Source organism: Saimiri boliviensis, chromosome 1, assembly GCF_048565385.1.
Source record: "Saimiri boliviensis isolate mSaiBol1 chromosome 1, mSaiBol1.pri, whole genome shotgun sequence".
Classification (NCBI taxonomy): Eukaryota; Metazoa; Chordata; class Mammalia; order Primates; family Cebidae; genus Saimiri; species Saimiri boliviensis.
Window position 1 is genome coordinate 252,360,526 of NC_133449.1, and position 16,695 is coordinate 252,377,220.

The window sequence follows — 16,695 nt, forward strand, 5'->3', positions numbered from 1 at the left end:
CTGTGATGCACCCACACCTGTTGCATTTTTAAACAACCCAGTTCTGACCTATCAAAATGGTTTCATCATTCACCAACCTGCTGCAGCCTGTGGATGGAAAAATATCAAGGCTGGGCATGGTGGCTCACGCCTGTAATCTTAGCTCTGTGGGAAGCCTAGTTAGCAGGATTACTTGAGCCCAGGAGTTCAAGACCAACTTGGGCAAGAAAGTGAGAACCTTGCCTCTCAAAAGATTTTTAAAAATTAGCTGGTTGTAGTGGCATACACTTGTGGTCCCAGTTATACAGGTGGCTGAGGTGTGAGGATCACTTGATCCCAGGAGTTTGAGGCTGCAGTAAGTTATATTTGCAGCACTGCACTGTAGCCTGGGTGACAGAGTGAGACTGTCTTTGAAAAAAAAAAAAGAAAAGGAAAAAAAAGAAAAAAATTGAACTCCCTAATAAATTAATAATTTAACAGTTAAATAAAGCAATTCTACCAAACAAAACAAAACAAAACAAAACAACACCTGAAAACAAACAAGTCCACAAAATCCACCTCTACATGGTTACATCATCTAATTTCTTTCTTTCTTTTTTTTTTTTGAGATGGAGTCTTGTTGTATCACCCAGGCTGGAGTGCAGTGGCACAAACTCAGGTCACTGCAACCTCTGCCTCCCCAGTTCAGGCAATTTTCCTGTCTCAGCCTCCTGAGTAGCTGGGATTACAGGCGCATGCCTGGCTAATTTCATGTTTTTTAGTAGAGACAGGATTTCATCATGTTGGTCAGGGGGGTCTCAAACTCCTGACCTCAGGTGATCCACCTGCCTCGGCCTCCCAAAGGGCTGGAATTACAGGTGTGAGCCACTGTGCCCAGCCTAATTGCTTTGTTTTTTTGTCTTTGTTTTCCCCCATTGGCTGTTGCTTGGTATAGGGGGCCTAACTTTGCTGTTGCTAAGGGTCATGAATTTCAGGAGTAGGTATAGGGAGGCAATTGAGGGCTGCATATCCTAAAAGCCATTCACTTTAAATTTTGCTCTGTGTAAGACAGCAAGTTCTGGGTGAAGGTGCATTGTTCCCCTTGATCACGATGTGTTGCCAGAAAGTGCAGGGAATGAGCTGAGCTGCTTGTGGAGTGCCCCTCCCGTCACTGTTAGCTTGTGGAGCTTTAGAGGGGTGCTCAGGGTGCTGCCTGCTCTTCTGGTGCCCGCTCTGTGGCGTGTGTATTTTTGGGTGGCTGAGCAAAGCCCATAGCCTACTGTGTCAAACCTGTGAGAGAAACCACTTGACTCCTACTCTCATGGCCCAGTAGGAATGGAAACAATAGAAAAAGGAATGATTATGCAGAAAGTATTCCGTTTTAAACATCATTCCTAGTAAAGAACAAAAATGTACATCAAACGTGTTGTATCACTTCCTGATAATTTTACTTCAGTGTTCTCTGGCTGAATTGTTTAAAAAGCCGAACTCTTTGTGTTTATATGACATGAACACTGCTATGTTACTGAAGCTCTCTGGCCTTGCTCTCTAAGTGGGATCCAGCACCTTCGACATGACTACGGCCTGGGCATTTGTTAGAAACACAACATCTCGAGCCCCACCCCAGACCTCCTGAGTCAGAATCTGTATTTCTACAAGATCCTCTCATGACACACACGCACGTTTCAGTTTGAAAACCTTTAGACCTCAACCTATTTTTGGTTTCAGAGCAACAAGAATCCTTGGTTTCTCTTTGTTTTCCATAGTGGATGTGTTTCAGGTCTCTATGAAAACACTAGATATTTTAACTCCTCAGGCTGTACAAGCAAATAGCTCGGGAACATGCATTTTAAAAGTTAATTCATAGAATACCTGCTATTATTTGAGCTGTGTAAACCCAACCCATTATAACTGTGTTTTGAGGTGAAAAGACAGAGTGGTTATCTCTGGCAGGGATGCTGACTGACCATTGCTTAGAGAGGGCCCAATGGGTGATATTATTTTGATAAAATCATGGTGATAGTTTCTAGTCCATTGTTTTGTAAGTACAGAAACTCTTATCAAATGATCCATAGATGAATGTATTTGAAAAGGCCAACATTATGCTGTTACAAACTTGCATGTGATTGCTGAATAAGCCAGTTTTTACAACCAGAAACAATTTAATGCAGCCCCGATGTGGAGGTTGGTTTGACCACAAAATTCCATATCATATGAATACAACTTTGAAAACTTACCTGTATGTCTCTTGTCAAAGACGAAGTCAGAGCCGGTTTGTTAATTTAATGTTCCTAAGGCTTAAGACCTTCAAATAATGAAGGTATGATATATAAATTTTCATATTAGCCCATTAACCAAACATTCAGACAGCACTTTGGAGAACTTGTGCACTGGACAGCATTGATGAACACAGATTTTGGCCCTGGCATGCCCCCTGGCATGTTTCTTCTCTGTTTTGGCAGTCTTTCTCCGCACACATTTTGATGTCATCATCTCTCAGCCTTCTGGGGATCTGCCATCATTGTTTCCATGTTCTGTTTATGCTAACTCTATTCTCAGACTACAGATATATCAAAATGGCACATTTCTCTGTGTAAGGGGTAGTGTGTTAGAAAAACCACTAGCACTCTTTCAGTAGACAAAGGAAGGCTTCCTATAGGAGGGGAAGAGATTGATGAGTTCTTGGTGAAGGCAGGAGGAAGCTACTAGGTCAAGAATGGGATAAAGCAGTTGACTCAGTTATCAACTAACTCAGGCACTGGAAAGGATACAAACAAGGTACAAGGGAAGGAGCCAATCTCACACAAATGTAAAATCAACTTTGGAAATATGAGAACACTCATGAGACAGGGAAGGATTATAAGGCAGCAAATAACCAAGTGCTACATAAGTGACTTACATTTTTAGAGAGCTTTATACTGCACACAATCTTCTTTAGTATACACATTATTTTCTTCACAATAATTCTTTGAAATGGAAGGAGTTAACTCAGCCAATCTCACAGAACTAGTGAATGGAACAATGAAGAACAGAGTTTTGAACTTTCAAGTTCATAACCAAAATTATTTCAACTTCATGAAACTGTTTCTGTGTAATAGGTAAATACATTTATGTAGAAGAAAACGGTAGGTGGGTAGGTGAGATGGCTGTAGCACTCTGGTGCACTGGTAATATGGTTTGGCTCCGTGTCCCCTCCCAAATCTCACCTTGAATTGTAATAATCCCTAAGTGTCAAGGGTGGGGCCAGGTAGAGATAACTAAATCATGGGGGCCGTTTCCCCTATACTGTTCTCGTGGTAGTGAATAAGTCTCATGAGATCTGATGGTTTTGTAAATGAGACTTCTCCTGCACAAGCTTTTGCCTGCTGCTGTGTAAGACATGACTTTGCTCCCCATTCACCTTCTGCCATGACTGTGAGAACTCCCTAGCCATGTGGAACTGTGAGTCCATTAAACTGCTTTCCTTTATAAATTACCCAGTCTCGGGCATGCTTTATTAGCAGTGTGAGAACAGACTAATTCAAGGGGTTTCATTCGTCAGGAGACATTTTATAAGAAACCACCATATGAGTGCCCAGAAAGGAGAGGGCATGGAAAACACCAACAAAAAGCTTGTCCATGTGTACCGAAGCTATCTGGAAGAGGCCACAGGAGGTCTGCAGAGCAGCAGATGATGGATGAAGTCTTAGTGAGGGTAGCCTTGGCCAGCATGATGGAAGGAAGTGGGTGGGTGCTAAAGATGCTCTGTAGACCCTGCAGGCAGCTGCTGGTAATGGAGATAAAGGATGACGTTTACCTGAAAATGACCTTGACAGTGTGTGGGTCATATAGCCCACTGGGATGGCAGGGCGCTGAAGGTTCAAACATGAGAAGTTGAACATTTTGGTCTTCATGACTACTTTGCAACAGTATTGAGACCCTAAATTTGAAATGTCTTGTGGACAGAGTGCTGGGGCGTTGGATTTGTGGTGGATGGGAGGGGCACACACTCAGAGGTTAAGGAATGGGATTGGGGTATGCTTACCTGGGCTGCCTTTGCTACTTTTATCTTTGTCTTGAGGTTCTAGCAAGACTGGCATCACCAGCAGGTCTTTTCTGGCATGTCTAGATTTTTCCCACCCACTGGATATTTGTGTGTCAAATTGTCACTAGATATATTTGTTTCTATTTTCTCAGTTGTTTCATTCTGCTACATCCTGACCTTATTTTTAACCCCTCTGGGTTCTTTCTATTTATTTTTGGCTCTGGTGCTCTGAATTCCTCCTGGTTTAGTGTCACTAAGTTATGAGCTGCACAGGTAAACAAGCTGACCTGATGTGCTTGGAGTACTGAGTCATTCATACCTTTTCCCTTCTTTGTCTTACTTTTCTTATCTTCCTCTTCCTTTCTATTAATAAATACTTGAGTCATTCAAAACTATGCAACAGGCATTTCCTCAGCAGGAGATAGATCCTGGAACAGAAGTTTAAAAATACTGAAGATGAAACAGCACAATCTACAGCAGTATTTTCTTCACTGTAGTCATTGAAGGAATACCACCTCTGTGATTTTGCCATATCTGTATATCATTTATTTGCTTAACATTTTAATACTCATACTAACAAATGAGTATTTAAATACAATTTGTTTTTCTCAAATTAATTTTTTATAAGGAAAACTTTACATTAAAACTGAAAAATTTTAAAATATCATTAAATACATAATTATTAATGTTAATCTATACCACTATGAACCATATGTCCTTAGTGCAGGGACTGACAGAATTGTACTTTATATTCAAACTGTGCTCTCCTTCAAAGTTCTCCAAATTGAATCTACCCCTTCATGAGTCCTGGTTGCATCATAGGGAGCAATATAAAGTAAGTTTTTCTTTTATTCATAAATTGCATCCTTTTAAATATTTGAAGACAATTCCTTTTGGGTCTTCTTCTTCTTCTTCTTTTTTTTTTTTGTAATTTGAGACTGGATCTCACTCTTTCACTCAGGCTGGAGTGCAGTGGTGTGATCATAGCTCACCGCAGCCTCGACCTCGTGGATCAAGCGATCCTTCCCCCATTGCCTCCCAAGTAGCTGGGACCACAGGTGCATGGCACCATGCCCAGTTAATTTTTTGATTTTTTTTTTTGTAGAGACAGGATCTCACTATGTTGCCCAGGCTGGTCTGGAACTCCTGGTCTCAAGTGATCCGCCTGCATTGCCCACCCGACACAGTGCTTGGATTACTAATACATTGGTTTCATTCATCAGGAGACATTTTGTTTTAGAAGAAACCACTGTATAAGCACCCAAAAAGAAGAGGGCGTGGAGAACACCATCAAACAGCTTGTCCATGTGTGCTGAAGATACCTGGAAGGGGCCGCGGGAGGTCTGCAGAGCAGCAGGTCCAGATGATAGATGAAGAGTCCTAGTGAAGGTAGCCTTGGCCAGCGCAATGGAAGGAAGCAGGTGGGGGCCCAAGATGCTCTGTAGACCCTGCGCTCTGCAGACTCAAATGATCCCCCTGCATTGGCCACCCCCCAAAGTGTTGGGATTACAGGTGTGAGCCACTGTGCCGGACCCTTTTAGGTCTTCTTTTTTCCAGACTAAACATCCCAGGTTTCCACCCTTTCATGTGCTGGGGTGTTGCCCCATTTCTGTGTTTACCCTGACCCCTGTCACTGTGGTCTCTTTCCTTCAAATGAACTCAGGGTTTGAATTCTGACTTGTCTACCTCCCTTCTCGAAGAACAGTTCTGGGACTGGACATAGTTCTCCAGATGCATTCTGAGTGGTGCAGAGGCAGGGTTTTGATTTCTTCTGTTCTGGACACTATTTTTGTGTTAATGAGACCTAAAAGTGTACTGATTTTTTACAGCAATTTCACCATACTGTTCACTTATATTCTAGTGGTGGCTGCCTAACAGTGCCAGTCTTTTCTGCTGCATGCTAATTCTCTTCCATCTTATGCCTGTGCAGTGAAAAAACATCTAAATGGGAATATTGTTCATGCATCCTTATTGAATTAAATTTTACTGCTTTGGTCCTTGTCCCAGACTTTATTCTAAATTCTTATCTGTCCTTTAATATTTTAACTATATTTTCAGCTTAGAGCAACCAACAATTTTGATAACTAAATCTCCATTCAAGCTTCTGACAACAAGTTGAATAGCAGAAGGCCAGAGACTAAACGCTTCAGTCCACCACAGGAGATTTATTCGGGCTAGCATGGATCCACTGACTTGTGCCATCTAGGACTGGCAGCAAACTAATTACTAGTTACTTCCTCCTCCTATTGGAAAACTGTGAAAAATAATACATTTATCTATCGGAGGGAAGGCATTTTTCTTATTTGTCATGTTTTGCTAATAGATCACTAATAAGTATCAGTTCTGAAAGTGCTGTCATTACTCTGGGTTTTATTTATTTGGCCCTATAAACTTGAACTTGTTTTAAAAGCCCAGATGTACTTTTATTTATTGCATTCTCTAGTTTCTGCAGAAATGTTTATTTTACTCTGTATCATTTGAGAATTTTTTTTTTTTTTTTTTTTTTTGGGACAAAGTCTGGCTCTATCGCCCAGGCTGGAGTGCAGTGGCACAATCTTGGCTCACTTCAATCTCTGCCTCCTGGGCTAAAGCCATCCTCCCATCTCAGCCTCCTGAGCATCTGAGACTACAGGCATGCACCACCGTGCCTGGGTAATTTTTTTGTGGGTTTTTTTTTTTTTTTGTGCAGATGGGGTTTTGCCCTGTTGTCAAGGCTGGTCTTGAACTCCTGAGCTCAAGTGATCCCCCCACCTTGGCCTCCCAAAGTGCTGGGATTATAGGCCTGAGCCACGGTGCCAGCCTGAGAATTGTTCTCCTAAATGGAGAAGAAGGAAAACAACATATTTCCTTGCCTTTGGACTCTTTCTCAAATCCCTTGTGCCTTTTTTAGTATTAATTGCCTTTAGGGGAAGAGATTCATCCATTTCTTTATTACGGGGTTCCTAGATACCAATGCCGTGAGGACAGTAAGGTAAAAGACAAAGTCCCTGGTCTTGAGGAATATATGATCTAGCAGGAGAGAAAGTAAAATAGATGAGTGGAATATGAGCAGACCTGCTTTTTAGCACAGGAATTAGATTGATTTGCCAGAGTTCAAACTGTGGCAGGGTTGCTCCAGCTGGTTGTGAAGGTTGTGCACTGCATATTCCAGAGGGTGCCATTCATAGAGACAATGGTCTATACAGCTGTATGCAGTAGACTGAATCTTGGATCCACTGCCTATTAGCTGTAGATCCTTGCTCAAATTACTTAACCCCATTAAGATTTGTCTTCCAACTCTGTAGACTGGGGGAAGTAATAACAGTACCGATTTCATAGGGTTGTGATGAAACTAAAATACTCCCTCTAATTCATATTTTGCAGTGCGTGGGATGGATTAAGTGTTTGGTAAATGTTATTAGCATAAGGTGGTCATGCTGGAGCACGTATGGCGAATGTGGAAGCACAGGGAGGGCTAAGTATTTGTTTCCTAGGGCTGCTGCAACAAATTACCACAAACGTGGCGGCTTAAACACTCATATTCTCTTCTAGTCACAGAGACCAGAGGTCCAAACTCAGTTTCACTGTAGAGATGCCAGGGTGCCAGCAGGACCTGGCCTCCTCCAAAGGCTGTCAGGGAAAATCCCATTCCTTGCCCCTTCTGGTTTCTGGTGACTGCCAGGATTTCTTGGGCTGTGGCCCTATGACTCCTATCTCTGCCTCTGTGGTCACATTGCTTCTCCTCTTCTGTGTGCAGTCACATCTCCCTCTGCCTTCCTTTTACAAGGATACATGTGATTGCATTTAGGGTGCATCTGGAAAATTCACAATAGTCTCCCCACCTCAACTTCATCTTCAACTTACATCTACATAGCCCTTTGCCATATGAAATAACATTTACAGGTTCCAAGGATTAGGATCTGGATATCTCTGGGACCATTATTTAGCTACCATAGGCTGCCTAACCTAGTCTGGAATCGGGAGGAAGGAAATGTCAGTGACACCTTCCTGAAGGAGTTGATGCCTGAACCCAGAAGTGAAGGTGGTTGGGAGTTACCCTGGCAGAGAACTGGGGATGAGCATCCCAAGTGGGAAACATTCAGGGTAGCCAGAGTGACAGGAGACGAACTGCAGAAACTCAGACCTGCTGAGGCAGTAGGATATTGTCAATGTGCAGTTTCTCAATTGTTTTAGCTGATATAGCATCAAATTATTTTTCTTTAATTTCCTTTAAACACAGATTTTTAAAAATGTATATTTAAATTTTGGAATTTCCTTGGAATTTTGCTCCAGGGAAAACTTTGAGCAAGTGTCCGTGTCCTCTGCCATGGTTTTTGCAAACTGAGTCTGTCTTCTAATACGGTGTCTTCGTTTCTCGGTACCTGTGAGGTAAGGGGTACCTGACATACTGCAGTGGTTGCAAACGTAGCCCACCTGAATGTGGCCCACAGACATGCTCTGTTCAGTCCTACAGTATTTTTTTTTTTAACGTTAGAATCAGTTGAACATTTTAAAAAGTGGGAAAACTCATGACAAGTCTAAATTTCTATTATCTTTTATGGAATGAGACAATGTGTCTCAATGTGTTCTTGCTGGGGCTAAAATACAAGCATTAAAGTTTGAGAGATTCCCTCAGTTTCTGGGGCTGAGACCCCATAGCTTCTGAGTTGGTACTGTGGTTTTTTTCTTAGCAGAGAGAAATAAAAAAAAGTGGGGAAGTGAAAGTCTGAGTGGCCCTTTGAGGGGGCTCATGCTTGGAATCCCAGCACTTTGAGGGGGTTAGGTGGGAGGATTACTTGAGCCCAGCCTAGGCAACATGGTGAAACCCTGCCTCTCCAAAAAATACAAAAATTAGCCAGCCATGGTGGTGCATACCTGTAGTCCCAACTACTGGTGAGCCTGAGGTAGGAGAATTGCTTGAGCTCTGGGAAGTCGAGGCTGAGGTAAGCCGTGATCGTGCCACTGCACTCCAGCCTGGGTGACAGAGTAAGACTGTCTCAAAATAACAAAGCAAAACAAAAAAGAAGGCTGGAGTGGGCCACGCTTCTCATCCCTGCTGGCATTACTCATCACCTTACCTGCTGTCCCCTAGTCTAGGCTTCTGAGATTGAGATGCCCGATTGACATGGGTGGGCTCTTTTCATCTTTCCCATTCCTACTCAAAAACAAGAACAACTACAAGACAGAGAAACTGACCCCCAACAGCACTCTTTACAACAGCTGTGGCCTCAACCTCTTGACTCCTGTCTCCTGGGAAAGAAAGACGTTCTCTTCAGTCAGTGGGTGGGGAGAGCACAGAGCAGCAGTGGAGAGAGAGCCGGCCTTGCCCCTGGGGGCTGCAGGCAGGGTGGGCCAGCATCTTCGCACATGCTTAGTCAAAAACCCAAACTGAACCAATCAATGCTTACTGCTTCAACATGATAGCATATTCTCTTCCTGTTTTTCATTTATGTCTAGGAGGTGGGACTGTATTGGAATACTGTTTTATAGTCCCCGTTTCACAGCTGGCAATGTATTTTAAGGATTTGCATGTTTTATTTGCTATTATCCTATGTTTTCATTTTTTAAAAAGATGTATTGAAGTGAAATTCACATATTAAAAATAACCTTTGAAGTTGCCAATTCAGTAGTCTTTAGTGTATTCCCATTGTTACAGAACCACCACTTCTCTCTTGTTCCAAAATGTTTTCACCTCAAAGGAAAACTCCATAGCCATTAAGCAATCGCTCCCCATTTCCTCCTCCCCTAATCCCTGACAATGACCAATCTGTGTTCTCTCTCTATGGAATTTCCTGGGCTGACTATTTCATATAGATGGAATCATACAATACGTGACCTTGCCTGTCTGGCTTCTTTCATTTAGCATAATGCTTTCAAGATTTATGCACATTATGACGTGTATCAGCAACTCATTCCTCTTGGGAGTGACATTCCCTTACATATGTACATCCGTCCCACGATTTGTTTATGCATTTATCAGTTGATGGGCGTTTGGGCTGTCTGCACCTTCTTATTGTGAGTAGTACTACCATGAACGTATGTGCACATGAATTTGAGTTTGAGTACATATACCTACGAATGGACTTGCTGGGTCATAGGTTTACCTTTTTGAGGGACCGCCAAACTAATCTTCCACAGTGACTGCATCTTTTCACATTCTCTACACTTGCAATGTACAGAGCTTCCAGTTTCTTTCCATCCTTGCCAGTACTTACTAGTTTCCATTAAAAAAATTCTCGCCATCCTTGTGGGTGTGAAGCGGTGCTTTGGTGTGGTTTAGTTTATATTTCCCTAATGTAGGTCATTTCTGATGGCAGCAGAGCAGTCCCTCTTAGAGATGTCTAGTTAGTTTGCCTAGTCAGTTCTCCACTGGTACACATTTAGTTTCTGTCTCATATCTTTTTGTCATTACAAACATGTAAAATGCAGTACGCACCCTTAAATGTTCTCAGTTAAGAGCCTGGACTCGGGTCAGACAGGTGAGCCTCGGTGTGGTATCTTCACTTGCTACGTAGTCTTGGGCAATTCACTTGATCTCTAAGCCTCAGTTTCTTCATTGATAAAATGGGCATAAATAACATCTGCTTCACAGATGTTTCTTAGCATTAACTACGAACATGTGTAAAGCCCTTAACATACGGGTTCATATATAGTACGCACTCAGTAGATGCTGGGTGTTTTCCCCATCTTGGCTCATATCTTAGATCCCTCCCTCCCTCCCTTCCTTCCTTCCCCCTTTTTTTTTTTTGGTCTCACTTTGTCACCCAGGCTGAAGTACAGTGGAGCCACCGTGGCTTACTGCAGCAAGCAATCCACCTGCCTCGGCCCCATCAAGTAGCTGGGACTACAGTTGCACGCCACCACGTGCATTCTTGTATTTTTTGTAGAGACAGGGTTTTGCCTTGTTGCCCAGACTGGTCTCAAACACCTGGGCTCAAGCAATCTGCCTGCCTCAGCCTCTCAAAGAGCTATGATTACAGGCATGAGCCACCATGGCTGGCTGATTTCTTTTTTAAATTGTTAGAGGTGACATTGCTGGGTCAGTAGAAGTATGCACATATTTGAAGGCTTTTGATGCACATTGTCCAAAAGTCCTTTCCAGATACTAATTTAACCCCCACCAGGAGTGTATGCCAGTGTTTAGTTTTGGCACCTTCAACGCCGGGGATTGCCATAAAAAACTATTGCTAACATCTTATTGCAGTTGTAAATATGCACTTCTTTGATTGCAAGTGAGGTTAAATATCTTTTGGACATTTATGTATCTCTTTTATGAATTGCCTTTTTATGTCCTATGCCCCAGTTTTTCCATTGGGTTGGTAAACTTGTCAATTTCTATAAGAGCTCTTTGTGACTAGTATTTTAACTTAACTTATCTGTGATTTTGTGAAAAGATAATTCATTTCCAGTTTGTTAATTTCACATGGCTACATGGCATGGTTCACTACTACAGCCTCTATAAATTACAAACTCCTGGTGCTTCTTAGAGGGGATGGACAGCTGTTGCACAAATCATTTACTTTCTTTTAGGCCTCGGCTTCTCCAACTGTGAAATAAAGGGGTTGGACTAGAAAATTGCTGTTTATATCCAGATTTGAAATTTTATAATTTCATACAAACATCTTGCATGTTCAGTACATAGTGTTATTTCATATATCGTATTTTATACTGATATGTAATGGTAATATTTCTAAATATAATTAATCCTTAAACTACTTTGGTATACCTACTGACCCTTGAGCAGAGGCTTTCAGTATGTAGTGGCATTTTGGTGTTTTTTAGATAGAAAAAAATATATATTTATTTTACATATAAAATAATATATTTCACACAAAAATACAACATATTTTGAACATAAACATATAGAAAAATGTAACATATTTTACACATAAATATATAAAATGTAACATTTTATAAATAAATACATATAAAATATTACATGTTTTATGAATATAAAAATAACTTTTTATATATAAATGCAAATATATAAAATATAACCTATTTTATGTTTAAATAATATATAACTATAAAATATAACATTTTATGTATAACTATATACAAACATATATAAATATATAAAGTAACATCGAGGTTACAAAAATTAAAAAATCTCATTACATTTTATTGGTGGTGTACTACATGAGTTATTCGTAATTCTCTTCTAAGGAATTTTTACTTTTGCTTGACTGAGGCCACTGGATAGTTACAGCTGTTTTTTATTGTTGAACAGGTCTTTGATTCAGTTAATGCTACATATTTTGACTTCAAGACCAACTTTGCGAAGAGGCTCTCCGCCGAGGTTCCTGCTGCGAGTAGCCCCATTACCACAAGGTGGCGGCAAAGTCAAGCTAGGGCTCTGTCCGCTGATTCCTTTGGGGAAGAGGAGTCAATCACCTACCTCCCCGAAGCTTCTGGATCAGTGCTGAAGACAACGCCTGAGAAAGAGACCTTGACTCTCGGTGAGGTGCCAGAAACGCCACAGCCCAGTTTTGCAATGTGAATAAGCATATATTCCTGAGAGAACCTTTGTCTCGTAGAACTAAGGAGTGCCACATCTAGTCAACTCTTCTTTTTCTACCTTTGAGTAAGAAATTTCCAAGGTGGGGAGAAATGACACAAAAACAAAAGAAAGTACTGTATGTGTTTAAAAAAAAAAGTTTACACAAATTAAATTTAACAGAGTTAATTGTGCAAAGAACCACTGGCCAATGGGCAACCAGATAACCATGCAGCCATGTTGGGGCGGGCAGCATTCATGGACCAGATCGGAAGTGCGGTAGGAGCCCGGCCTGATTTGCTACAGGTCAGTTCGCCTTATTTGCACGTGGTCTGATCAGTTGACTGCCTGTGATTGAAGCTCACCTTCTGTGATTGGCAGAGACTCAGCTAAGTTAGACTTTCAGTTAGTTTACATCCCAAGTTAGGTTGCAGTTCTCAGGCCAAGTTTAGTTTAATTTTAATGTTTTTGAGACTTGCATTGGTTAGATAATTACTTTTGTAAAGATTGTATGTATGAATGTGTATGTATATATGTATATGAATACACACCCATATATGCATTTTTGTTTGCAAAGTATAGAATTTTAATGACTGGTAAGGCTCCTGGTATACAGAGTCAGGAAAGAATTATACATTAGTAATGGAGTAATCAGATGTGAAATAGAAGAAAAAGAATCGAGAGTGGATGAGAGGAAGAGAAAGTAAGAGGAAGGAAGCAAGAGAGAGGCAGGGGGGACGAATGGAGGGGGAGAGGCAAAGAGAGAAAGAGAAGAGAGGAGAAGGAGACAGAAGAGTAGGAGGAGGAAGAGGAGGAAGAAAGAAGAACCACCAAGAGTAGAAGGGAAAGAGAAGAAAAGGGAAGGAAAGGAGAGTGAGAGACAGTCTGATGGCTATGATGGGGCAGAGATGGGGGAGTAGGCTCCAAACCACCAGTGTAATGGGCAGGACCCATGATCACCCTGTCAGAGCCGGGAACACAGCTCTCTTTCTGAAATATGTAATTCTCATTTGGGCACAGCCATTTTCATTTCCATCCTTCAGAAGCAAAATTTGTCACTTATTATCTGTGGATGCAATTCCCATTCTTTCCTTTGAGAATTCTGGGCAACATAATTATGTGACTATCAGCATATTTATTAAGACAAATGTTAATAGAAGTGCAACTCTTTTCAATGACATTAGACACGATGATACATTGCAGTTCTGCAGATTGAAAGGGAGCCCAGATGTTATCAAAACAGTGAAATCGCCATGTAAGGACAGGTGTTAATACTGAAAGTATTTAGTAACTGAGGAAGGAAGCAGTAGGAGATAAAGGATTGCAAAAAAGGTCATTGTTATGACTATCTTCTGAAAGAAATCTTTTGTGTCTCATTGTAATTGAGGGACGGTTTTGATGCTGATTGTTTTTGGAAGATTTTCTGGGTAAAATTAGGGGCTCCCTTTTTCTTTCTAGGCTCTTAATGTATTGATTTTTAAAAAAATGTATGACATTGTGTGATATTCAGAAATCCAAGAGACAGATATTAGCCAAAAGAATTTTACAAGAAAGCCCATTTTATTTTCTACTTAACACTAGGCATTAATCAGATCTATTGGTTTCTCAGTGCTTTGCTAGTGGGGTTTCTTTCTTTTTGTTTTAGAAGAGCAGTTACTGAAGATCCTCACATTCCAAAGGGAGATTTACAGAGAAGTTCATTTTCAGTCATGCTCTGTGAAGTCACTTCTTTCTTAGGCTGGTGGACCTGACCTCTTTGTTTATAACTGGGAATGATTGTTGGTACTGGCCTCTGACTGCAACTTTTTCTTCCTCATTTGAAGTTCTGAGAGCTGGCGGGCATTTTCTCCCCCGTACTCTTCTACAAATAGCACAAGGAGGCAAGCATGCATAATTTCTCAGGACAAAGAGCAAGATCTAAAACTTTTAGCAACATTTCATATTTTCATCCTTCTTCTCCCTAAATGTAATATATATCGCTTAAATTTTGAATGTCCCAGTACTTGAGGTACCAGGCTCTTGGGACATCAGTGACGGTTTTTCAAGCCCATGGTAGTCCGAATGAAGAAGAGATTGTCACAGGGCAAAAGGCCAAGATTTTCCAATGTTCCCTTGGCTTCTCTGATGAACAAGTGATATCGCAGATATTTAGTTTTAGAGAATGACTTGACAGGTTTCTGACGCAGTTGAAAGTCTGGTAAAGGGCTTTCTGAATCTTGAGAAGAGACTAGATGGGAATAATATTGATGCAAGTAACATTTACTCTTCTATAACTTAGAAAGCATTTCACTGATGCCATCTTAAACTATGTTTAAAACGTCTTTCTGCAGTAGAAAGGGGGAAAGAGGCAAAATAAATTTCTCATGATTGTGTAGTGAATGTCAATGCTGTCAAAGCAAGCATCCCATAACGCTTTCCTGGCAGGATGATCATAGTTTGGGCAAACCAGACACTCTTTACACTATCATGTACAACTATGGAACTGTTTCTATCTGTTCTTCAAATGTGCAAATCTGTTTTTTTCGCTACAGAGATGAAGCATTTACACTGCTGCTACTGCAGATAAAGTCAGGTCTTTAATCTTGGCACCTCTTCCCCACTCTAGAGGCCACTGAGGCAGCTTTCTCACTGAGTGATAACCTTATGAAGTCAGCAGTCTGGATAAGATTCTGTCCCACTCCTTGTAATGGACTTTGGAGAGACGAGAGCCTGGGCTTTCTCACTCTGTCCTATTGGGAAAGATGCCACAGCCAAACCTAAAATCCAAGTGATTATTTTGTTTTAAAAACCAAATTCACAGCTAAATGTCTGTTTTGTAGGATCCTGCAAAGAACCACCAAAGACCCCCATCAAAGGAAGTTCTGAAACAAATAACTCTGCTCTCCATTTTTGCAAGGCACCTCATGCAATGGACAGAGACTGGAAGGAAAATGTTGCCTCAAAAGGGCAGGTAGGTAAAGAGAAAAAACTGAAGATTCCACATCTGAGACACTCAGACAACAGAGTCACAAACGTAAGGAAAGAGGTCCTTGGCTGCTCTTATCAATCAACAAGAAAATGATGCATTCCTGATAAAGAAAAATGAATGATTGAAGAATATGAATAAAACAACTTTGTAAAAGAAAGATGATATCCCCCAAATACATGAGAAAATGCTGAGTTGGGATCAATTAAAAAAGTGAAAATGAGAATAACCATTTTATCTTTATAAACAGGTAAAAATTATAAAAATGTTATGACATTATACTTATTATGGTATGCTTCCTGTTAGCTCAAGGAGCTCTTGTTGTCATCATTTCCAACTATATGATGATGTGATCTGCCCTTTGGGGTCTCTTAGGAAAAGTTAAATTACTGCTCTATATGATGGTCTTTTAAATATGTCCCTTAAGCCTTTCTTGTTGTTTGTTTTTTCTTGGTTCAGTACATTTATTTCATTTAGGTATCTCTTACTTATTATAGCTTTAAGATCTTAGGAAGCTGATATAAATCTTTTGGGCACATTAAATATCAATAGCATGTTTTTGAGTTTATCGAATCCGATGGGGAGTCTGAAGAAATCAATGTTTCAGTTCAAAAGCTTTGAACTAGAAAAGTCATAAATTCTCAATTGAGGCAAATTTACTTATTCAGTGTATACCTCTTTCTGTGCTTGGCTGTTCTGCTAGAAGAATAATAAAATATTGTAAATATAAATTTTAGTTACCTGAACTCATATGCAATTGGAAGTGAATGTTTTAGAGCAGGTGTTTTGATGCGTGCTTCATAGTTGGGTATGGGTTTGGGGGATAGGGAGTGGCCAGGGTGTCCTACTGAGATAATTAGGGGGCACTGGTGGTCTCAAACCTGGGTCAGATTATTGACACTCCTGTCTTCTCCGTTTTTTTACTGCTGATTAGCGTTTTTGATTCCCTATCCCTTAGGACTTCCCTTTTCCTTCCCCTTCTCCTTTCTGGTAATTGGTGGCAGCAAGATTGGTGGCTCTGTCTGTGGGGTCATGATGGCTTTAGCAAGATACTCCTTAGCAGTTGTTATACCAGCTAGAATGTCACCCCAGGATCACTGAAGAACCTTGGCAGGGGATAATGGAAGCTGTTCTACGATGTTAAGCTGAGCAATTTTTTTTTTTGGTCATGGTTAGTGAGCAGTCAGATAGCATCAAGCGTGGTGAAGACACAAAGCGAGGTCTTTCTGACCTGCAGAGTAAATGTATATCTTCATGTGGTCCTCACTGATC

General features: G+C 40.9%; 1 protein-coding gene across 1 annotated transcript in view; it reads left to right on the forward strand.

Moving 5' to 3' along the window:
- CDC20B (cell division cycle 20B) overlaps nucleotides 1-16,695 on the forward strand; it is a 57,366-nt gene that overhangs the window by 14,770 nt on the left and 25,901 nt on the right. The window contains exons 3-4 of the mRNA XM_010336611.2: nucleotides 12,192-12,420; nucleotides 15,278-15,408. Coding sequence (XP_010334913.2) covers nucleotides 12,192-12,420; nucleotides 15,278-15,408 — 360 coding nt within the window. The remainder of the gene's footprint in view (nucleotides 1-12,191; nucleotides 12,421-15,277; nucleotides 15,409-16,695) is intronic.